The 24589-nt window shown below is 49.2% G+C and overlaps 2 protein-coding genes across 2 annotated transcripts in view; one reads left to right on the plus strand and one right to left on the minus strand.

Moving 5' to 3' along the window:
• Positions 1-7622, minus strand: part of ADAMTS10 (ADAM metallopeptidase with thrombospondin type 1 motif 10) — an 82445-nt gene extending 74823 nt beyond the window's left edge. Inside the window, exon 1 of the mRNA XM_064469387.1 lies at positions 7502-7622. The gene's annotated coding sequence lies outside the window, so the exon portion shown is untranslated. The remainder of the gene's footprint in view (positions 1-7501) is intronic.
• Positions 1-23361, plus strand: part of LOC104043221 (tyrosine-protein kinase ZAP-70) — a 29259-nt gene extending 5898 nt beyond the window's left edge. The window contains exons 2-13 of the mRNA XM_064469404.1: positions 12764-13220; positions 14564-14724; positions 15375-15513; positions 17079-17157; positions 17895-17935; positions 19126-19174; positions 19698-19878; positions 20572-20778; positions 21043-21235; positions 21804-21944; positions 22478-22590; positions 22957-23361. Coding sequence (XP_064325474.1) covers positions 12819-13220; positions 14564-14724; positions 15375-15513; positions 17079-17157; positions 17895-17935; positions 19126-19174; positions 19698-19878; positions 20572-20778; positions 21043-21235; positions 21804-21944; positions 22478-22590; positions 22957-23080 — 1830 coding nt within the window. The 5' untranslated portion in view covers positions 12764-12818 and the 3' untranslated portion in view covers positions 23081-23361. The remainder of the gene's footprint in view (positions 1-12763; positions 13221-14563; positions 14725-15374; positions 15514-17078; positions 17158-17894; positions 17936-19125; positions 19175-19697; positions 19879-20571; positions 20779-21042; positions 21236-21803; positions 21945-22477; positions 22591-22956) is intronic.
• The last annotated feature ends 1228 nt before the right edge of the window (positions 23362-24589 follow it).

Raw genomic sequence — 24589 nt, forward strand, 5'->3', positions numbered from 1 at the left:
CTTTTAGAGTTGTTGCTGCCTGTCAACATTTAACCAGACAGAAAAGCAAGTGACAGACAATGCTGGAAGAGATACCAGACCCCTCATCTATCAGTCATTGACTCAAATCCTGAGCTCAAATCTCAGAGAAAGACCTTCTGCGTCTGACATGCCCAACACCACTTCATTTTGCCCAGGTCCTCTCTCATTTCGGCCAAAAAGAGCAGGAGACTGAAGCTGGCCAAGTATTTTAAACCCTTAAAGTAATTTTAAAAAACAATTTATTTGTGCTTCTGAAAAGCTTTTAAATAATCCCTCAGCAGAAGCCTATTAAGTAACAAAGTTATGATAGGTTGGGCCAGTGAAGCCTATTCAGTTTTTTCCTTGCCCATCTGCCATCCTGCTCCTACCCATCTCTTCTCCATCTCATTAGAAAACTCCCAGTGTATGGCTCTGGAATAGATCTCAACAACTTTTTAGATTCCAGTGTGATCTGCAGGGCAGGAGGAAAGTTAGTAAGATTATTTTTTTTTTAAAGCAAAAATAATTACCCTTTTCCTGTGAGATGTTTGTGCAGATCCTGAAGATTACTTGTGAAGACATACACATATGGTTTGCCCCTCATTTCTTATCTGAGACTATAATCTTTCATGTGCAGAGCTAAGGCAGCAGAGGTATAAATATTATAGACAACTAGAACATTATTTTATTAAGTTAATAGAGCCCTAGGGAAGAGTGTGAAACTATGCACATTTCTATAAACCAGTGGAAGAAGCATCCTCCCCATATCCTATATTAAACATTCAAGGTCCTGTAGCCGTTGTCATGTCAAGAAATAAAGGGCACAGGGGTCTCAGCAAGGGCCCTGCCAGAGTCTAACTGTGCAGAAGGGTACTCAGCACAGACTCCAGCACTGTGGCTGAGCTGGGAGAGGAACCAGCAAATACTGCCCCGAGGAACATTGTTTTGATGGAGGAACAGACAATAGTCTAGGGAAAAGCCCTACGGCCACAGCAAAATGTGGCAATAGGTGCTAGAGGCAGAGGCAAAATTTTCAGGGGTGTTCAGTGCTGCCTGCATCTCTCTAATTGTGTTACAAGGGCACTTCTGGGAACTCAGCTGGGCCCACACAGGGCAGGGCATGCCCTGCACAGCTGCCAGCACCCTGGCTTCCCTGGAAACTGGAAGGATTTCCACTGGGTCTCTGCTGAGAGCAATGAAGAAAAGCTTATTTGCAACTAATTTTTGCTGCCGAGACATACCCACTACAAAACAAGCTGGGAGAGCAACAACAATTCTGCTAGCAGCGCCTGAACAAACTCCAGGCAGGAACACCCAGCCTGTCCCACCACGGCTGGATGCAATCCAGCAGTCTGGAGGGCTCTGCACCACAAAGCCCCATTCCTTGAATTATTTGTTTTGATGGGTTATTTGCATCTCACACATCCATCTGACAAGGGGAGGTTGCAGGAGGGTGAAGCAGAAGCTGAGTAGCCAGGTTTTCTGTAATACAACATTAACCCTCTGCTACTCATTTTAGTTTCTTGCATCCAAGAGAGAAAAGAGGGTGGGTGCTTGTAACAGGATGTTCAGCTGGAAGGTTAGTTCAAAGTCCAATGCTCCTTGGTGGAAAAGTTAAGGGAGATAGTGCATTTTGCCCATGGCAAGAACAGGCTGAGCACAGGAAGACATTGATTAATGCAACCTCCCATTAAGAGCATAGAAAGGACAAAAGCTAAGAACTACCAGACCACAGAGAATGAGATTTTTTTCACCTTAGTCATCACATAGCTGATCACTGAGCCTCATTATGAAAATGTGCAGGAGAATATTTACTGCTGTGCCTGTCACCCTAGTCTGCAAGCAAGTAGAGGACTTCATTCGCATTTCAGACACTGATGTTCAACAAAAGACCACCAAAAATGTCAACAGCAGAAGCAAAATGCTTCTGCATTCAATGTTTTTGTTTTCCACAGAACGTTGGCTGAACTGGAAGTTACACTGGCCAGAGAAAGAAATTGAAAGAGTTATTTTCCCTAATGGAACTCAGAATTGCAGAAATTAGATATGGGAAAGTCCTATTAGCTCATCCCAGTTTCTTTCTGCTTGTAGAAGATTGTTCCCTACAGTACGTTTTCTGATCCAGTGTTAAGTGACTAGCAATGGGACTTCCACTATTTGCCCCGTTCCACATCCTGAGGGATCTTGTTAGGAAATGTTTCTTGATTACCAGACTTACTTTCCACTGATTAATATCTTCTCCTTTATCCCCATATCATCTTATTGGCACACCCAAAACAGCTTTTCCTCTCTGAAAGATCATGCTCTCTTACTTTGCTCTCAAGTTTTCCCCATCACACTTGGTCAACAACTAATGTGCATACTCCATCCCCAACAGCTGTATTCATTAATCAGTCCAGTCAGGCCCTCCATCACTTTCATTGCTCTCTCCTGAACTTGCAATATTTCCAACACTCATAGTATCAAATCACCTACCAAAATAAGAACTCTCATAGCAAAGTGCTGGTATCATATTTGCCAGCGGTACTGAACCACATAGGTCGTATTTTCCTTTTTTAAAATGGCTTTATTTTTGAACTGCAGGAACTATGCTTTGGTCTGCTCCACATAAACAAAGCTCATCTTTGTATGTCTGAGAAGCAACAAGTGCACCCAGTGCTCTGCCAGCAGCTTTCATCCACTTGTACAGTAATATTCTGTTCATAAAAGGAAGCACTGTGGCTGCAGCGCTGGTGGCAAACACCAGGTGCCCAACACATTAATTTTGTCATGTTTGGATCTGCTGCTAGCCCCCTTCACCTGGGCCTTCAAAGAGAGATTGAGAAACCTTGTGGCTCATGACCATTAGAGCCCATGGCACTTACTGCAAGCACAGAGAAGCTGCTTTGGTGTCTCAGCCAACTTTCATGTTGGATATTTATACTCTGCCTGTCTACATCCCCTCTAGTAGTGCTAGAGAAGGTTGTCTCTGTTTCAGGCACTCCTGTGCCAGCACCGCAGAGCACAAAAGCTGCTGTGTCCCATATTGGGGGCAGCTGTGTTGGAAGATGAGGATAAGCCACCTCTAACACCTGCTTTGGAGATGTTTGAAGATCCAGCACAGCAATGCTGGCTCCATATATGTGAGCAGTAACATACACCCGACATGCCCCCAAGCAGGGCCCCTGTCCACTGGCTACATACAGTTACAGGGCAGCTCAGGGCACATGGAAGCCTCTGTTTGGGCAAAGCTCAGGTGACCAACGCATGGCACTGATGCAGCACCAGTACAACCCTGCTCAGTACTGGCTTGAATGGCAACTGCCTGCTTCCCCATCCCCATCCTCCTCCTCTCCAAGAGGGACTTGCAGGGCACCAGGGATGGCTTCAGAGGCAGATTATAAACCAGAATAAGTTTATCTGCATAGAGATATTGTCCAGAGTAAGAATGCCTTAAAAACACATTTTGTATAGTAGACAGAAGAGAAGCCAGGTAGCTTTGGACAGACCAGCCAATGTCTGACTATATCTACCATATGAAACAGACCAACCACCACAGAAGAGGAGAGTATGCTCAGGAGGGAGATGTTACTGATGGGGACACAGTAACTGTTTCCTCTCAAGGCTAAATTAAGGCAGAATGATTAAAAGGACTGAGACCCAACCAGCAAAGTACTAGCCTATGAGTCAGATGCAATGTATTTTCAGTGAATCAGGTTTCCTCTTAAATGCTTCACATGAGTTAAACTCTTAACTGAAGGTCACCCAGCAGGCAGGTGAGCCCCCCCATGTCACCTCCAGACAGCTTGTGTCTCTCACCAGTAGATCCGATAACCCAGCACCCTACCAAGTACAGTACAAAAAGTCAGGGCCCCATCAGGGAGGCGTCATAGCCCAGGGGCTGCAGAGCCCTGTTCACCAGGAGCCAAGGATCAAGATTTTAGAGCTCTATACCTGACCTAATCACAACTGTGCACACAACAGTCCTCCTCAGTTTGCCTGTCTCCTCCTCCCCTGCCTCTTCTTCCTCCTGGGCTTTCAGGACAAAGACTGCGCATTGGAATGCAGTGCAAACTGTGTCTGTGATCTTTCAGGGAGTCTCTAGGCATTGCAAAAAAAAAAGCGCTGCTGAACTTCAAGCTCAGCTATTACATTTATTTTTAAACGGCAAATGCAAAGCATAAATGCAGACGTTTATGTAATAAAAACACCATTATTTTGTGGTTGGAAATAGAGTTGTCAGCCACTTCACCACCCAGAGCGTCAAGGAGGGCAGAGGTGAGAAGGTACGTTGTCCAGAGCAGCATTGAACCCGCTCAGCAGGTTTCCGTCCTTCCAGACAAGGTACCTGCTCAGCACCATCAGAAGGACCCAAGCCAGTGCAGAGCACCAACTTACTTCCAGTAAGATATATCGCAGCCAGTGCTCGCACACCGATGCGGCTCAAAGCCCTCTGTGCTACCCATAGTAGTGCCAAGGAATGGGCTCAAGCCACAGGCTCACCATCAATCCCTCATGTAAAGACCTCATTCAATATTTCTGCAGCTTGCTGCTCCCCAAATGGTCTGTACTGGCAGGATTCAGTCTCTAGGCCCATGATGTTGTGCACTAAGTTGCTATTTCAGCAAAAGCCCTTCACAAGGTGTTGCGGTTTAGCCCCAGTCAGCAAATCAGCACCACGAAGCTGCTTGCTCACTCCCCCCACTGCAGTGGGATGGGGAGAGGATCGGAAGAGCAAGAGTAAGAAAACTTGTGGGTTAAGGTAAGTATTATTTTAATAAACTATTCTAATAGTAACAATAACATAAAGGAAAATAACAAAGGAAATGAGCAGCAAAACCTGGGGGGAAGAAAAAAACCAGCCAAACAACAAGTGCTGCAACTGCTCACCACCCACCGACTGACACCAAGCCACAATCGCTGCTTCCCCCGGCCAGCTCCCCCCAGTTAATATGCTGGGCATGACATCATATGATATGGAATATCCCTTTGGCCAGTTTGGATCAGCTGTCCTGGCTGTGCCCCCTCCCAGCTTCTTGTGCCCCCGGCAGAACATGGGAAGCTGGAGAAGTCCTTGACTAGTATAAGCACTGCTTAGCAGCAACTAAAACATCAGTATGTTATCAACATTATTCTCATGCTAAATCCAAAACACAGCACTGTACCAGCTATAGTGAAGAAAATTAACTCTATTCCAGCCAAAACCATTACCTTATAACACAGGAAGGCCAGGTAGAAGCAAGCAAAAAACCAGAGCTCTTCTCTTCCAACTTATGCACGTCACTGCAGTTTTCTGTCACTGATTCCATGAAACCATCTGCTAGACCCAAAACCCAGAGAAGCCTGCTGGAGTACTGACTCCTTTCTGGTTAGTTGTCAACACCAGCTCCACCTTGGTGGCAGGGACAAGCTCAGTGCTCACTCATCCCCAGGACAAGCATCTAGACATCATTTGTTTAGACACAATGACCCATACTTGAGTTATCAGACCACAAGAGCACTCAGGATACCAGGCAGGAAAATGCATGTTACTGTGTTTAACTACGTAGGTTAGACCCTAATTAAAAGCTGTTCAGGATCAATGGGTCTGGAGCCAGGAGTGTTTTCAGTGGCTCTACAAAGGAGCAGCAGGGTGTTTTCACAGCCTTCCAAACTAAACCTACATGCAATAGATGAGCACAAGCTGCCTTAGGCCAACACAGTGACTTTCCTTTACCCCATCACACAGCAGTGTCACCCTGCTCGTGGATCCCAGCACCCCACCTATTCCAGAGCTGCCCCGAGAGGGAAGCTGCTCACCAGGGACATTTCTTTGCATTCTGATTTATCAGAGTCTGCCAGGCTCCTACCTAGGACAAACACTTGCTCAGGGATCTTTTAATGGAAGAGAAGCACTAGGTAAAGAATAATACCCCATTCCTTAGGGAAGAGCCAAGTATTTAGCCCAAACTGCTATAGTTAGTGGCAGTAGAGTCAGCTCTGCAGCCAGTGCTCACCCAGACTAAGAGCAGCCCCTTGCATTGCTCTGTGCTGCACTCCTTGGGTGCCAAGGAACATGCCAAGATCCACACATCTGGGTGTGTTTTTCCATCCACACTCCAAGCAGTGTACAACTAGACAACAAGGTTTTAGTAAGAGACAGGTGTACTCTGGTAGAAAGAACATGCAATGCACCACAGGCATGACCACATGTAAATAGGAGGCAAGTTCATGCATACAGCATTTCACCTGTGTTAATCCAGAGGTAGTAACACACTATCTGCATGTTTCAGAGCTTCCTACTGCAACATTCTCACTGTGCTTTGCCTCAGGGGACTGCACCCTGCCTGTTTGACTCCCCTACTATGGCACTGTAGGAATATCTGCCTGGTCTCCTGCAGGGAGGCACTCACACTACCTGCAAGGCAGCTGCACTGCAAGCTCAGAGGAAGCAGGGCAACACCAGAAAACTGCTTTCTGGGAACAAGGCAATCCCAGCTGTTAAAACAATAGCTTGAACAAAAGAGGTAGATAGTTATACCCACCAGGCCCCATGCAGGTGGCCTTCTCACTCCCCAGCCCCCTCCCTGTCTCCTGCTCTCAAAGCTAGAGGAGCAAATTGCTTCCGCTCATTAGCATTTGACAAACAACCACAGAAGTAAAACAAGTCCCCAGCAGGATATGAATGAGCTCAGGCCTTTATTGCCATCTGACTGCACCAAACAAGCATGTAATCAATTTTCCATGCTCTATTGCACCATTTCTCCCTTTTGGAGAAGGATGAGCACCCTTGCCTACTCAGACAGGTTCAGAGTGGCCAAGTTGAAACAGAGCAAGGAGGAACGATGTGAGAGCTACAAGATGGGAGCAGAGGTAACACATGGCAGCTTCGGAGCCTCCAGGCACAGATACAAGCGTGAGGCTGGCTCTGCTGTGAGCAGTGTGCTCATGCACTAGCCTCTCAAACACTTAACTACAAGCAAGAGCACTGGTTCATGGTAATAAGTGTTTTAAAAGAGCTGAGGGGACCCAAGGCAGCCTGCCTAGCTCAGATCCTGGGTGGAAAGAGGCACAGAAGACTAGTCACCTATTAGCCCTGCCACTGGGTCAGCACTGGCTGCTTCTAGCCTACATGTACCATAAGACCAAGGCTACGAGCATTTGAGCAGAACCATCCCTTCTATTTATTTCTGATGTCCAATAATAGTGTGATGGGGTGGCACTAGGTCTCTAGGCAAGGATTGAGAAGGGGGAAGAGGGGTACTGATTTCACAGTACCAGCTTTTCTCAAAGCCTGTGTCCGGTACAGTCTTATCACTGTTACAAGCTTTCACACCAAGTACATCATAGGAGCACCAACTCCTTCCTCGGGCCTTGCAAGTGCTGCTGTGGAATTTAACATTTTTCCTTCCAAGGAGGACTGTGGACTGTCCCTGGGGCCTAATGGCTCCCATGTTCCACTTCCAAGGAGAAGGAGGTATGTGAAGCACTTCTGCACCTGGCCTGGGATCCAACGGGTAGTAGAGGGGCAGCTTGGACTTACCTGCTTGCTTCAAGGACAGCAAGAGCAGACAAGGTCCTTAGTGGAAGTCAGGCAGGTTTTTCTGTGGAGTTTCTGTAGACACAACCATTTCAGGCAGGACTGAGTCAGAAATATTCACTGAGAAGTAAAAAAGATTATTATCTTCACATGCAAGCAGAAGGCATGCTGTTTATAAGTACAAACATAAATAGAGTCACACTTTCATAAACTCCCACTCACACATAATTCAAGTGTTAATAAATGGTTGGGTAGCTGAGGCTTTAATGAGTAGTCAGCAGAGAGGTTAGGAAAGCAGACATAGACAGGAATGTAAGTGCTCATGAGGAAATCTTGGGAAGAGCTGCCATTGAATGCATAAATAAGAATTAAACATTAATCAAGAACAATTAGATGAGTGTAGTCTGGCCAATCCGAAGTTAAGTTTTTCAGGTTTTTCTTTAAAACTAAGCAGCATTTCAAGTTGAATCAAAGTAACTTCAAGTCTTTTGTGTTTAAGATTTAAAAAACGTGCATGAGCTCTAAGAATCAGTTCTTCAGTTCATCCTCTTGCACCGTGCCAGTTGCCCCTGGGAAGAATGACTTGGGAAAGTAAGTTGTGTGCTGTAGACATTTTTCAGCCCTTCACATCTTCAACCAGGGTCTCCACTGTAAACCTAGTTTTTTAGATCAAATCGGGAACCACAGAAGGGAATCCAGGGGAAGGGACAGGGGATAGCTGCTCTGGGGAAGCCAGAAAGCCCCTATACATGCCCATTACCTCTGCAGGCACAGAGGGAAGCAGCTGCTGCTTGAGACTCATTTTGCTTTCTGCCATCCCTCTCTGCACCTCTCCTACCTCCGAATCCTGCCTACACCTTTGCTCTGCCACAGCATCCTCTCATCAAGCTCAGCCCCACTCCTCCAGCCGGCTGCCCCTCGGTGGGGACCAGGCACAGCTCCTGCAGCCACTCCTGAGAGCTCAGTAAACAACAGGAGGGTTGAAATAATCCAGGGTACAAACCTTTACTTAGTGCTTTCCTAAAGCACTGAAACAAAGGGGCTATAAACAGCACCATAAGAAAACACATTTATTTTCACATTAACTGCAGGTGGGTCTAGGCAAAGGACCACAAGAAATCTATTTCCTTCCCACAAGGTGGTCAAAGAGGCCAATTTGCATCAGGAGCGGACAAGAAGGCAGCACAGGCCAACTAGGAGCTCAGGACAGAGCCCACCCAGCTGCCTTTGCCCATGCAGTGCTCCTGCTGCAGGGCAGGCAAGCCCCTGCGGCTGGGCTGCTCCCCCTGCCCACCAGCACCCCACCTGCTGTCTGTGCCACAGCTCAACCCCCCACCTTCCCCCCAGCCCTGGGAGCAGCAGAAGTAACTCACAGAGAAGCTCAGAGACCCCAGCTCCCATCAGACAGCCTGTCCTGACCTTTCAGCAACACCACAGGCACATTTACCATAGAGGATCTTACTTTCAGTTACCTCTTTCCCCCACCCACAATTAAACACCTTTTAGAGAACTGTTAAACACACCCCTCCCCACATTGCCAACACAAACCTCGGCAGCAAGCTCCTACTACAATCTCCAAAGCACAGAAATCCCCCTGATCTCCTTTTATACCCCTCCAGGCTTGTTCCCCATCACAAGGTTCCCACCCTCCAGCCCTCCCTGCTGGCTCCCCGGTGTCCCCTGGGCAGGTCCCTCCTCTCCCCCACGCTGATCCAGCCACCTTAAAGGGACAGCCCAGCCAGCCAGGGCTGTGTTGTAAGGGATTATTGCTGCCAGGACAATGATACAGAAAATATGGCCTTAACAGGATGCTGAAGTTTGCCAGTGCCTCCTCTGGCTTCATCAATGTACCCTGCTGCTCTCAGGGACTGGCTCTGGCTTCACACAAAGTGGTTCTGCTGTTCTAAGAAATTATAAAATCAAACCAGTTCCTGAGGTTCTTGTCTGATCTAAGTAAAAGCAAGTGGCCAGCTATATATAGATCTGATTGACTGACATCTCAATAGCTTCCTGCCTGGCTTTCCTGTGTGCCATGGTGCACAGTTCTGACCACTTTTTACGTGGGTGTTGCATTTTTCAGTGCATCTTCATGTCATAACACCAGCTTGCAAACACAGCCATTGCACAGGAGCCCTGGTTTTACAGCCATTTGCCCTGAGTGCTGTTTCTAACCTGGTGGGAGCACCAGAAGCTTCCAGGAACACCCAGCATCTGGGTTGCTGCAGCCCAAGGGACAGGGATTAAAGCAGGTGCAGGAAAAATCAGGCCCTGTTACTTGAAATTAATAGTGGTGGAGGGTCCCTTGCACAACTTCTTCCGGGCACTAGTTTGTTATGTTTATGAAATCTGTTGTAATTTTTGTCTGCATTTTACAGCACAGGAAAACAACACTGTGTGTGGTTTGTGGAGGTCCGTTGAGGTTGTGTCAGGTCCACCCAGTGGTAGGGTTAAGGAACAGAGCTGTAGATGGAAGAGGAGCTTAGCTATGCCCAGAAGACCCTGGGCTGGTGTTTGGGCAAAACAGCGAGCCAGGGTGGTAGAACAAACTTTTTAAAAGCAAGAGCTTTAGAGGGGCTATAAATCATCCTGTTCAAATCTGCTCTCAGACTTCAGGGGGTGACTTTCCTCATGCTGGGAACTCAGAAGTTTTTTTTTTAATAAGGGTAATTTTCTAATAGGGTTCATTTGTGGCAGCAAGGCTTGTATGAAATGCGTGGCATAGCCTCAGCCAACCTCTGATCCCTGGGCTCACTCTTGTATTTCTGTAAGGATTTCTTGACTCACAGCCCTGTGCTGGGTGAGGAAAAGCAGTCTGTTGAGAACCACCTGTGTAGGCAGCTGGAAACTTTGTGGGAGCTCGGTGGTGATCAGTGGCTTCTGCCGTCTCATTTTCACCTGTCTGAACAATTGTCAAACATGTTCCATTTACTGTGATGTTTTGGTCCTGGACTTTCCAGAAAAGGGAATCAACATGTTTGGGTGCAGCATCCGTGTACCTAATCACTGTTTATCCCGGGTAGCTAGTGGAAATTAGTAGCACATGAAGAAGGCCATCGACCTTCCACTGCCCACTCAGCACTTCCTCTTCCTTGGCTTGTGAACATGACTCATGAGCCTGACTCTGCAGTTAAAACCAAGAGCTGCAATCCTTCCTCCTCACGTGCTTCAACCCACCTTCCTGGAACCTGCCCTCCCCTGGGACCAGGCTGAGGTCGGGAAGACCTGGCAGTCATCTCATCTCAGGACCTGAACCTGGGGGATATGCCTGTCCAGTGTCTGGGCTGCTTTGATCCCTGGAGGCATCAAGGCATTAGGACGTTTGCTTTGGTTCCAAGCGCTGACTCTGGTTAGGGTTTGAGCTACAGGGTGTTTTCATTTGCCTTCCGTGTCCCGGACTGGCAGGTCTGCCAAGACCCCAGTTTGCTTCATTTTGAATTTGATGAAAGGGGCTTCACAACTCAGGCTTATTTGTGCTGTGCCTGATACAGTTTACGCTAGTCCCGCACCCAAGCTGCCAACGCCACTGACGGCTTCCTGTTGTGGTTTCCTGCCTCAGCTAAAACGCCTCCTCGGTGGAGCCTGCTCTCCCTTCCTGTTCTCATCAGGGCCATTTCTGGGCTTAATGAAGACAACAAACAAATTGGTAGAGAAGAGTCTGGTTGCCATAAGTCCAGCTCCCCGTGGATCTTTGCTGTTGTAGGCTGAGCAGAGCAGGGTGCACATAGCAGAACGGTTTCTCCGGAGCAGTTTCCTCCTGACCCCTACCCCATTCCTGCCCATGCAAAGCACGTGTCCAGCCAACCCCTGCCCAGCTCCAGCAGTGCCAGCGTGTGGCAGGAGGCAGCCCTGTCGCTGTGCTGCTGAGCGGGGTGCAGCGGGTTGGGTGAGACGGAGCAGGGCTGACCACCAGCCCAGGCGCAGCTCCAGCCACTGCCTGAAACCAGAGGCCACTTCTGGAATAGCGTAGTGGGCCCAACCCATCAGGCAGCAACTTCTCCCATCATTTTTCAGAAATGAGAGCTATGTTGGGAAGAATCAGGGCAAATACCCAGTGCGCCGGCCAAAGAGCCAATGTTTCCTTTGCTCTGAATGCGACATGTTTGCGGGAAAGGGAGATGGAGACAAACACTCTGATCTTTTTGGGGTCAACATCTGCGCAATGAGAAAATCAAAGATCAGGCCCCAGGGAACAAATTAGACCCTTCGAATATGATAATGTTTCCATTAATCACCAGAAATTGGCTTCTTTCTGTGGGTGGGATTTTAGATGATTCGACACAAGACCTATAGCTCTGGCAGGAGGGGCTCTGCAGTGACTCAGTCAACAAAGTGCCATTTCTTGCTGGATTCCCACCGTGAGCTGGTGCTGCAGCAGCACAGTGGTAGGTTCATTTCTGGTTTTAAGCTGTTCTGAACAGGGGGCTCCAGTAGCGTTTGCACATGGCACCTTGACAGAGACAGTGGGATTAAACTCACCGTGTGGTGATGGCTGACCACGTCTGAGCTCCGGCCTTCTCTGGAGCATGTGCACGATGTAGAAATGGGAACTGCCAAATGGGATAAGAGTATCAGCCAAATTCAGAAACCAGCCAGGGTCAGGTATTGCGGGGAAAAGTCCATAAATTTTTGAAGAGACAATTAGAGGAAGGTTCCTTCTTGTTCTGTCAACTGGTGGTTAATGTCTGCCCAGAAGCACATGGGTTTATCTTTATTTCAGTGTGCTGTGTTTGGTGCAACTGTGTATCTAAAAGTTTTTCAGACATTTAACATCCATTTAACATTTTATTCTTATTCCATTTAAGATTTTGGCCTTATAGACCCTCATGGCAAAACGAATTTATTCAGAGAGGCAAAAGAATTTCCTTTTACTGTGAACAGGGCTGGAGAGAAAATGGTAGGAAGTCAAAGCTAAAAACTTCGGAATGGATGTAAGAAACGAGTTTCTAATAGTGAAGGTATTTAACCATTGGAACAATTCACTGGAGGATTTGGTGCATTCTCTATTGCTTGAAATCTTTAAATCAAGGTCAGATGGATTTTTACTTACACTTTCTGGCTGCATTCAGGGCAGGATAGAGGAATCACCATGGGATTCTCTGGCTGGGGATATGAATGCACCCACTGCTACTCTCCATGCGATATTCAAAATGACGCTGCAGAGAGTCAGCTGAGGGCTGAAGAATCTCCAGGCAGCCAGGTCTGAATTCCAATAAAACCTTTTTGCAGAATTATGTGTCAGTGAAGAACTTTGCTTCTTTCTTCCAGATCGAGCACCAGCAGCACTTGAGCCAACCCAAGCAGCCCCAGTAAGCGCGCAGAGATGCCAGATGCTGCTGCTCACCTGCCCTTTTACTATGGCAGTATTGCCAGGTTGGAAGCGGAGGAATACCTCAAGCTGGCAGGGATGTCGGATGGCCTGTTCCTGCTGCGGCAATGCCTGCGCAGTCTGGGGGGTTATGTCCTCTCCATGGTCTGCAACCTGCAGTTCTACCATTACGCCATCGAGCGCCAGATGAACGGTACCTATGCAATTGCAGGGGGCAAAGCGCACTGTGGGCCAGAGGAGCTCTGTGAGTTTTACTCCAAGGATGCTGATGGGCTCTGCTGCACCCTCCGCAAGCCCTGCAACCGCCCCAGTGGTGTGGAGCCCCAGCCCGGTGTCTTCGACAGCATGAGGGACAATATGGTCCGTGAATATGTCCGGCAGACGTGGCAACTAGAGGTACTGGCCATTGCCAAAGGTGGTGTGGGACTGTGCAAGGAGTGCTTCCCGGGGCTTACTGCCTCTTGCCGCCTTGACCTCCTCTGTCTCTGTCATCTCCCTCTTACAGCATGGTAAAGCAAGGTCCTTCTCCTCAGAGGCTGCTGGCATTCAGAACAGTCTTAAATCACTCTTAGCTGTTTCTTCTTCAGAAACAAGTCTAAACATCTTCCCAAGCCTTCAGACTCTTCCTCTGAACAGCTCGTGTTGTGTCTGCTTTGCAGGGCGTTGGAGCTTTTGCATACTTTGCAAAGTGGGCAACTTTGCAAGCATTTCCCCGTGTGCCATTTGTTCCTCTGCAGCACATGGGACACTCGCTGCAGTTAGACCATTGCTCTCCATGTGAGGTGCCTGTGCCTCCATAACACTGGGCTGAAGATGTAATGAAACCAGACTTAAATTCTTGTTCAGGTTTTCCTCGCTTTTGAAGTCAGCAGAGGTTTTTTGACTATGAGACTGAGGTACTGGGTACTGGATCAGGTCTGTCATTTAAATTTACAAATAGCTACAGACAGGTTCCTGCATTTTATTGCGGACTGGAATATATATAATATATGTATAAGGCAAAACTCTGTAAATGGTCACACTGGCAGCCATTTCCTTCTACCTGCTGTCAGCTTGAGAGTCACTACTCAGCCACTTCCAAGTCCTCGCAGAAAGATGGCTCAGGCACTCTCTTTATGGAGACTTTCTACAAAAGATCTCTAAATTTTGCCTATTTTAGACCAAAGGTGCTTGACAGAATCAGGTATCTTATAGGGTTTCTCCCTGAAGCTGATCTGTAGATAACACAAGAGACATTGCCACCTACTGGCAAACAAAAAACTACAGCTGTTTATAAAGTGTGTGGGACCAGTGAAATTAATTTAGGGTCTCCAACATGATTTCCAGACTGCAGGGCTCTTGGCAAGTTTTAGTGTCCAGGGACAATGAGCAGCCAGGAAGGCAGAGGCACCAGAAAGAGGTCCTGCTCTCCCACGAAGGCAAGGCTGAAAGACACCCTGCAAGCCTGATGTCAAGGTCCCCCATACAAATGTGATGACTTCTCTCCTCCTTCACCAGCAAGTCAATGGACTTCAGCCGGATTCGAGGGATGGGGCCAGTTTAGATAAGGAAGGAATTCTGCTCTTCAGCATAACAGAATTCAACCCACTATTGCTGTAGGCACGATTAAGGCCACAGGCCTTCCAAGACCTTCCAAGTTTCCTCTGTCATCTGCCCCAAAGGGTACAAAATACACTGTGCTGAAGCCATGCAACAATGCAGCAGAGTGGCAGGAGGGCTCGCTTCTCACTCTCTTCCAGGGCGACGCACTCGAACAGGCCATCTTAAGCCAGGCCCCACAGGTGGAGAAGCTCATCGCCACCACAGCCCATGAGAGGATGCCCTGGTACCATGGCAGCATTGCCCGGGATGAAGCTGAACGGAGGCTCTACTCTGGGGCACAACCTGATGGGAAATTCTTGTGAGTATGCAAAACCCTGGCAGATGCTGTGATCCCTGTACTTTTTACCATATCCCTACCTCCACTACCTCGTAGTTATTTGTTTCATGTGAGAGTTCCTGAGAGGAGGTTTAGCTGAATGTGGTCAGACTGTAGTTACAGATCTTCCAAAGACAAGGTCTGACACCCCAAGCCTATTATTGTCCAGACAGTGTCTGGCATCCATGAAGAGCCAATCCTGAGTTTTATTTGTTTCTCATGTTTAGATACCTCTATGAAGTATGCTGGTTAATGCACCAGATGATATGAGATATAGGGTTCAGTGGGTGAAGACATTTAACACTGACACGTAGACAATATATGGCCAATAAAATACAGGAGAAAGCATTTGCTCTGCATCTCTGCTGAGGTAAAACAGCCCTCCATTTATCTTCTGAATGAGTCAGGGAAAGAAATAATTAGCTGGAGAGCATGGAGGAGAGGGGCAAGAGACTGAAGGTGAAGGGTCCCTCCTCAGCCTCTGCAGAGGAGTGTCAGGAAGGTGACAATTCCAACAGTGGGATGCAGGGACACCTTACCAAGTGCCCACCCAGCGACCCACCACTGCTGCAGCCATGATAATTTGCAGGGCAAAACCTAGAGTTGCTTTTACTATTTCTCCTTCCTACCAGGCTGAGAGAAAGGAAGGAGAATGGTGCCTACGCCCTCTCCCTCATCTATGGCAAAACAGTATATCACTATCGGATAGACCAGGACAAGTCCGGCAAGTACTCCATCCCTGAGGGGACCAAGTTCGACACGCTCTGGCAGGTACCGTACTGTGGGATGCTGACCACTCATGTCCTAATAAAGCAAAGGCAGTTTTCCCTTGTTATAGCTGCCCATGCCTTGAGGAAAGGCCATGTAGAGCTTTAAAGGCTTTCATGCACATAGATGGATGTAGCCACTTCCAGAAAACCCTTACATTCCCTGGGTCTGGCTATCAGCTCACCTCATTGCATTCATTTCTGTGCGCTCCTAGCCAAGTAGATCTAAGTCTGGGATACCATAGCAGCTCTGAAATAGTGCTGGCTTTACTACGGCCTTCATGCCTTATACCAGTGTGGTGCCTGCCCAAAGAAACAAGAGGATTAATGCTTTTAATTTCTAGCTTTAAGCCAGGATACTCGAGATGGTTATATTAATGATGCTTGCACCTCATCAGCAGACATCACACGTTCAGCCACAGCGTGCACCTTGGACCTCTCCCTGCAGCATGCCCCGATGAGATTGCTCAATCCAAGCTGTCCCTCCCGCACCTCCCCCATGCTGCTCCTGGACGGGCAAAACTGTTATGTGCAGATTGCCACTTTAATTTCCAAGTGACTGACTTGTGTGCGAAGAGTAGGGTAGGCCAGAAGTCTTGAGCCAGCTGCCAAAATCTTTACATGACAGAAGATCCGAGTGCCAGGAAACACATCCTATCACCCCTGAGAGTCAGGGGCTTTGGGAAGTGGAGGTGGCTGTAATGCCCTAACAGTCCTCATGAGGGTGGAGCAGGGTTTTTATGTGGGGAATGTGACACACGGCCCAGCAGCTCTTGGCATTGCTGGGGAGGCGCATGCCCCTCCACAGCCTGGCTCTGCCCTGTGGCACACAGCTCGGACCTGCTCGAGGGGACGGATACCAGCACTTCCTCCTGGGCAGGGCTGTCTGGGGGACGGCAACTCCGTTTTGCTGATTTTTTTTTAATTCCCTGGACTGTTTTCACTCTGAATTTGATCAAAAACAAAGACTTTGGGGCATTTTTATGGAAACAGAACCGTGCCAGGCTCCCAATTGCAGATGAAATCTGAGCCAGACAGGAGGGGAAGAGAAAGCCTTGTCTCCCCTGCAGTCTGGTGGCCAGGGGCTGGTCTGATTGTCTCCAGCCAGAGTCAAGTCCCCACTGTGCTTGAACCAGCAGTTCCTGCAGTGAAAACCTGCCCAGGATCCACAGAGCTAACCCCGGGGTTCCTCTGGGAAAGCAAAAGGTTTTTCTCAGGCTTTATCGAACACAACATGACTCAAAAACCTTTCTGGCTGGGACAACAATAACATTACACTGAAAATGCCCTACCCAGCTCTCCTACTGGAGATTTTCCTTTTGTCTTTCTGTGGTCCTTATCTAACTTCCCAAATTCTTCCCAGCTCTGGCAGATATCCAGGTATGCAAGTGCTTGCTCTAGGACATCCCTGAGTGCACGGAGAGGAGAGGAGAGAAAGAAATAGTCAAGTCTCCGTCTGTCATAAATCTAAGAGAAATCATTACCATAAGCCACACAAGTTGCCTGCAAAACCAAAAAAGATTATTTCCTCCTTGCAATAATCTCTTTTTCCTCCGATTCCTTTCCCAGTTGGTGGAGTACCTAAAACTCAAACCGGACGGGCTGATTTTCTACCTGAGGGAAACCTGCCCCAACCCCAACATGCCAGGTGAGCTGATGTTTCTCAGTGCCATCCCTGGCCTTGGTTTACCACCGAGTGGGGCCAGTTTGAGCCGCACCAACCCAAGTTTCCTTTACTGTGTCCAACCTTGCTCAGACTCTGGTGGTGATGGAACGGTGAGGTCTCTGCTCCTCTGGCAAACTGGGCAAGTCTCACATTATGTTGTCTGCTGAAAGTGGTCACTCTCTAGGCCTGGCCTAGGGTGACCCAAAGACAGGAGCAGATAGGGGAATCAGTGCTCCAAATGGATTAGGGACTTCTGGTGCCAAACAGACAACTTCTGAAAAATGACTTGCTTTTTCAGCAGCAGGAAACAACATGTCCTGCAAGTCCGGCTCCTGGTGGGTGTCTTGAGTTGAACACTCAAAACCACGGGTCACTTTGTCCTGGCCCAAGTATCACAAATGTCACTTCAGAGCCTGCCCATAGGACCCCCACTCGCCTGGGCAGGGGGCTCTGGGGTACAGCTCAGCCAATCCCTAGGTCTGATGGAGACTGTAGGGCCCTCCAGTGGGACTGCACCTCCCCTGAGGGCTGCTCTGGGAATAATGCCCACATCCAGGCACATTTCCACACATATTTTTTGGCTAAAGCTGTGGAAACTGGCGTTTGTAGGGGAGGGGATCAGACCCAGGCATCCACACAGTCCTTCAAGGACTGATGATCTGATCCTGCTTGGGGCATAGGCAGACTCTTAATAATACCTTCTCTCTCTTGATTCACAGCATCTGCAGCACCGGCTCCACCAACCCACCCCTCCATGAGCGTAAGTTTTGGGAAGGATCTGTTTATTGGTACCTCAGTAGTTTAATGTTATAGCATTTCAAGCTTGCTGATCAAACTCTGCTCTTCTCTAAAAGGCAGTAACTCAAATTGAATATATTAAGCCCAGCTGCAATGTTGTCCCCTTTCCAGCTTGGATGGGGATGAGGAATAGCTGGGCACAGCTACCATTAATGCTGAAAATGGTTTCCATTCATACTGCGCTCCTTGCAACATGTGGGCCTGTCCTTGGGGAGCCCTCTCCCCCCTGCCCTCCTTGCCAGGCAGGAGCGAGTAAGACGTGGTCGGATTCTGGGAACACAGCCTTGCTGCTGGCCGCTGGCCGCTGGCCAGGTCTTTGTGTTCGCTCTGCATCCCTGGCCTCGGGGTACGTCTGGGCTCAGCAACCACTTCGAGTGCCAAGCAGTGTTGAAACCAGCTAGTTTGGGCTATACGAGCAGCCCATGCCAGAGCCCAGCGGAGGCTAAATAAGGGCCTGAGCATTCACCTATCTTCTCAGAGAGCTTTCACAATCTGTGGTGGACTCTTATGCCACAGCAACTCTGCTGCAAGCAGCACTAGCGTTCAAAGCCGTGCTGGACAATTGTGTGCTCTACTGCTTTGTTGCTGTCTGCTTTTTGGACAGTGGCTATTTACAGTGTCTGTTGCACTCATGGGTGCCACTTTTTGGGCAGGCAGGTGTGCTGGCTGCAAGCTGAGCTGCCTCCGGGCTTCCCTTTGCTCCCTGTCTCAAAATGAGCTGCAGAAACTTGGCTGTGATGACCCCTGCTGCTGCAGGATGGGGATGGGGAAAGCAGAGGGGGCAGAGAGCAAAATGCAGCCCTGTGTGTGTGCCCCTCACTGCTTGGGTAAACACAGAGCCCTCAGCACCTCAGCCTGCACAGCCCACAGGCTGGGTTACTGAAGGGCGATGCTGCATCCAGGCTCCATGGCAGTGAATCCCCCCAGGGTCTGATCCCTGCTGTGCAGCTGCAGAGGGGTACCTGCCAGCCGGGACTGGAAGGGAAAAGTCAGCTTGACATCACTCCAATCTCTTGCGCCCACCTTTTAGAGGAAGTCACCAGCTGGGGCTCTGTGGGCTGCAGAGGCTCCCCCTCCCTCTCCTCTGCCATTTCAGACTGAAGAACTTCCCCCTGACTGCATTATCCACTTTATTCCCATTTACTTTTTCAGAGAAATCTTGGGCCTCTCAATGCAGACGGATACACACCAGAGCCTGTAGGTGAGCATATTTGAAAGCCCTCTCCTCCTAATAAGAGAGAGGAGCTGGGGATGCCATGGGAACCATGGGGGTTACCTGACACATCTGTATCACCTTCTGATCAAAGAGCTGTGCTACAAAGCCCCTTTCTTACAAAGGCACCCAGGAGCATCCCACCCATTTCAGGGCAAAACAGTTTGCCCATACCCAGCACCTGGTAAATCAAGCCCTGGCCCATTGCCTTCCATCCTGCCTACTAAATGCTCAGTGTGTTCAGTTACATTTCAGTTCCCAGGTCCTGCGGAGTCTGATGTGTGGAGTGGGAATACTCAAACACCTCTCCCCATCCTGGCTCCTTCAGCAGCTGTAACTAGGAGAGGCCATGGGTTGTGAAACATGGGAGATGCCCAAGAGGGAGGCTTGAATGCTGGGGCTTGAAGGAGAATTAGCCAAGACTAGAGAAAACCTGCCCAACCAGTGAGGGAGAGAGGGATGGGGAAGGTTATGTTGTTCACAGCTGTAAAAACCTGTATCTCTTGGGAAGGTGCAGGAAAGTCACGCCTGCTACCCATGGACACCAGTGTCTACGAGAGCCCATACAGTGACCCTGAAGAACTGAAGGATAAGAAGCTTTTCCTGAAGAGGGATCACCTGATGATCGATGAAGTGGAGCTGGGGGCAGGAAACTTTGGCTGCGTCAAGAAAGGAGTCTACAAAATGAGAAAGTGAGTGCCGCCCTGAAGGATGCCGAGGAAGCAGGAGGAGGGTGCTCCGGGCTGAGCTCACACGTGTCCCCAGCTATCCTCTTTCTAGCTAGATGGACCCTAAAGTGATAATGTGGTGGACGTATAAGAGATACTTTGGAAGGTCAGTGATGACTTTCCACAGACTTTCAGTGACAGCCTCGTTGTCCTGAGAGTATAATCGACACTGCATGCTCCCGGGCATAAGACTGCCACTTCTGAAGGCATTTGCTGGGCTCAGAGGAGCAAGTCCATGCTCCTGAGGTCATCTTGGTCCACGTCAGGGCAAAGGAGTGAGACTGAGGTGATGCGCAATCCTCGGCTCTGTCACTGATTGTCTATGAGTCCACAAAGATGGGTTTTGCCCACTTTGTGCCTGAGTTTCACCCTTGAAAAACAGCAATGATGATGCAGATCTCAGTGTGTGAGGTGATGAATCTTCAGATGGCAAATACCAGCCTACACTTACAAGGCTGAGGTGATCCTTTTCTCTTTGGCCTTCTAGCAGGCCTGGGATACCAGTACTGTGCAGGGCTCTGCCAAAACAGGCTATGAGATTGCCGTTGAAAGATCAAACAGTATCACATGAGAAGTGGTTTGCATTCCTGGCTGTGATACAGGAGTCCAGCTGCTATTTAATTTATCCCATGTGTGTTCCTTTTGGGCCCTGTGCAGGAAGCAGATCGATGTGGCCATAAAGGTGCTCAAAAGCAACAACGAGAAAACAGTGAAGGATGAAATGATGAAGGAAGCCCAGATCATGCATCAGCTGGACAACCCCTACATTGTCCGCATGATTGGGGTCTGCGAGGCAGAGTCCCTGATGCTTGTGATGGAGATGGCTTCTGGAGGGCCACTTAACAAGTTCTTGGCTTCCAAGAAGTGAGTACTGAATAAAATGTGGCTGGATGGTTTTATGCAATTCTCATTAAATTCTTCTGCCATGGGAGCCTGGCTTTGTAGGGGGAGGGGAGTTGATAACAGCAGAAAGAGATGTCTTTTCATGCGAGGTAATAGGGACTGATGCTTCTGGAGTAGAGATGTCCACATTCATTCTCCCTTGCAGCTAGAAAGCTTGGAGGGGACTGTGGTGTACAGAGTAATGGCAGATCCTTTATTACTGCATTGTCCTTTCATCTTCCCCAGAGATGAGATTACAGTCAGCAATATTGTGGAGCTAATGCACCAAGTATCCATGGGAATGAAGTACCTGGAGGATAAAAACTTTGTCCACAGGGACCTGGCAGCCAGAAATGTCCTGCTAGTCAACCAGCATTATGCCAAGATCAGTGACTTTGGACTCTCCAAGGCTCTTGGCGCTGATGACAGCTACTACAAGGTAAGCGTCAGCACAGTGAAGGATCCAGATGGCTAGCGGGAGCCCTCCTAACTGGGGGGCTGAGGCCTCAGGAGCCTTGCTGCACAACCACATCACACTCTGGCTGGCCTCACTGCTGTGACATTAAAAGGGGCTTTGCAAAGATCTACATGGCAAGGAGGAAATTCAGATGGATGCAGAGGCAGCGAGGGGGATGCAATGCAGTGAGATGACAGGAGAGAGGACCCAGGAGACGAGCCAGAGCAGAGAGCAGAGAAGAGAAGGTGATGAAGAGTGAGCCAGGGCTGAGCTTCCCAGTAGTGTGCACCAATGCACAACTGCACTGGGCCCTGGGGCTGGGGTGCAGGAGGAGGGTGGCACCGCAGGACAGCATCCTGAACCCAGAGACGCCGGGGCCAGGGTTTGGTGCTCAGGGCTTGGGGCCTTGAGCTCCCAGCCCAGGGCAAGGGGATTTTTTCAGCAGCATGGGATTGCATTTGACACAAACTAAATAGCAAAGCAGAATTCCGGTTCGGCTCAGAGTGGTCTGTGTCTCATGGTGGAAAGGTTCCTCTTTGCTTCGCTACAGGCCAGAACAGCAGGAAAGTGGCCCTTGAAATGGTATGCCCCAGAGTGCATCCTCTATCACAAGTTCTCCAGCAAGAGTGACGTATGGAGCTACGGCGTGACCATGTGGGAAGCCTTCAGCTACGGGCAGAAACCATACAAGGTGAGGCAGGGCTGGGTCCATCACGGATGGATACCACAGTCTAGTCTCCCACTCTATAACAGGCTGAACACACACTGAAACTACAATTTCTATTACCTTGACTGGTGCTCTTCCCACTGTTGAACAGAGTGGAAAGGAGACGGGCTCACTTCTACTTTACAAAAGGCACAAATAAGATTGTTTGGATCCTGCAGCTTTGTGTTAATTTAAGGGGGAAGAAGCAGAAAACAAAACAAATTAGGTTGGGTTTGAATCAAGGCAGATCTTCTCTTTGATCCTTCTGCTCACCTGCAGGGCTGAAAAACCAGTTGCTCAGCCACCGCTCTGCCCAGGCTCGGGATGGGGTCTGCAGGCTGGGCTGGCCACAATGCGAGACACCGCTGCTGGGTGCTGGGGTTGAAAACAGTGACTGTACAGAGTGTGTGGTGAATGGATCCAAAACATTGCCCCAGGCCCAGCTCTAATCTGTCTTTTCTAATCCTGTTGCCAGCTCCAAAAACATTAAAGCATTTTCCCACTTGATCCTATCGTAGAAAATGAAAGGACCAGAGGTCATCAGCTTCATAGAGCAAGGGAAGCGCATGGACTGCCCCACGGACTGCCCAGCAGAGATGTACGCCCTCATGCAGCAATGCTGGACCTACAGGTGAGGCTTTCACTAGCTCAACTCTTTGCTGGGTGGCAGGTCCATCAGAACAGCACACACTGGATGGTGGCAGCACAAAACAAATGGTGTCTCCTGCCTTGTTCTCATTCTCCAGTCTATGATGAATGATGCACCTATTTCTTTATTATCATAGCCCTCCATTTGCCTGTACCAACCCCGGAAGATGTCAGAGTCTCTGTGCCTTTGTCCCTCTCCATCCCAGAAAAGTCTCAGTTGTGCTTCTAAGCCCTGGTACAACTAGGCTGCTGTTCTTCCCCAGGTTCTTCTGTGCTTGGTATCGTCTCATTGCATCAGTCCACTTTTGTCCTTTCTGTTGACTCAATTTGTTCCTTTCTGCCCTTGCAGATGGGAAGAGCGTCCAGGATTTACTTCTGTGGAAAATATAATCCGCTCCTACTACTACAGTATTGCTACCAAGACAGAAAATGGGCCAGAGACAGACAACAATTCAAAAGCAACTCTTCCTTGAGTTTCCCTCTCTTCTCCTCAACACACACTCTTAGAATCATAGAATCATAGAATTGTTAAGGTTGGAAAAGACCCTTAAGATCATCGAGTCCAACCACTAACCTATCACTGCCAAGTCCACCACTAAACCATATCCTCAAGCACCACATCTACCCTTCTTTTAAATACCTCCAGGGATGGAGACTCCACCACCTCCCTGGGCAGCCTCTTCCAATGCCTGACAACCCTTTCGGTGAAGAAGTTTTTCCTAATATCCAACCTAAACTTCCCCTGGCACAGCTTGAGGCCATTTCCTCTCGTCCTATCGCTTGTTACTAGCTCCTTTCAGGTAGTTGTAGAGAGCGATAAGGCCTCCCCTCAGCCTCCTCTTCTCCAGGCTAAACAACCCCAGCTCCCTCAGCCGCTCCTCATAAGACTTGTTCTCTAGACCCTTCACCAACTTTGTTGCCCTTCTCTGGACACGCTCCAGTGCCTCAATGTCCTTCTTGTAGTGAGGGGCCCAAAACTGCACACAGTACTCGAGGTGTGGCCTCACCAGGGCCGAGTACAGGGGCACGATCACCTCCCTGCTCCTGCTGGCCACACTATACCTGATACAAGCTAGGATGCTGTTGGCCTTCTTGGCCACCTGGGCACACTGCTGGCTCGTGTTCAGCCAGCTGTCAACCAACACCCCCAGGTCCTTTTCCTCCAGGCAGCTCTCCAGCCACTCCTCCCCAAGCCTGTAGTGTTGCATGGGGTTGTTGTGACCCAAGGGCAGGACCTAGCACTTGGCCTTGTTGAATCTCATACCGTTGGCTCCAGCCCAATGATCCAGCCTGTCCAGGTCCCTCTGTAGGGCCTTCCTGCCCTCCAGCAGATCGACACTTCCACCCAGCTTGGTGTCATCTGCAAACTTACTGAGGGTGCACTCAATCCCCTCATCCAGATCATCAATGAAGATATTGAACAGGACTGGCCCCAACACTGAGCCCTGGGGAACACCACTCGTGACTGGCCACCAACTGGATTTGACTCCATTCACCACCACTCTCTGGGCTCGGCCGTCCAGCCAGTTTTTAACCCAGCGCAGAGTGCACTTGTCCAAGCTGTGAGCAGCCAGCTTCTCCAGGAGAATGCTGTGGGAGACAGCGTCAAAGGCCTTACTAAAGTCCAAGTAGACAACGTCCACAGCCTTCCTCTCATCCACTAAGCAGGTCACCTTATCATAGAAGGAGACCAGGTTAGTGAGGCAGGACCTCCCTTTCATAAACCCATGCTGGCTGAGCCCGATCCCCTGGGTGTCTTGCATGTGCTGCGTAATGGCATTCAAGATGATCTGCTCCATGACCTTTCCCGGCACCGAGGTCAGTCTGACAGGCCTGTAGTTCCTCGGATCCTCCTTCCAACCCTTCTTGTAGAGGGGTGTCACATTCGCTGGTTGCCAGTCATCTGGGACCTCCCCGGTTGACCAGGACTGCTGATAAATGATGGAGAGTGGCTTGGCGAGCTCCTCTGCCAGCTCCCTCAG

The sequence above is a fragment of the Phalacrocorax carbo genome, chromosome 19 (genome assembly GCF_963921805.1).
Source record: "Phalacrocorax carbo chromosome 19, bPhaCar2.1, whole genome shotgun sequence".
In the NCBI taxonomy this organism is placed as follows: domain Eukaryota; kingdom Metazoa; phylum Chordata; class Aves; order Suliformes; family Phalacrocoracidae; genus Phalacrocorax; species Phalacrocorax carbo.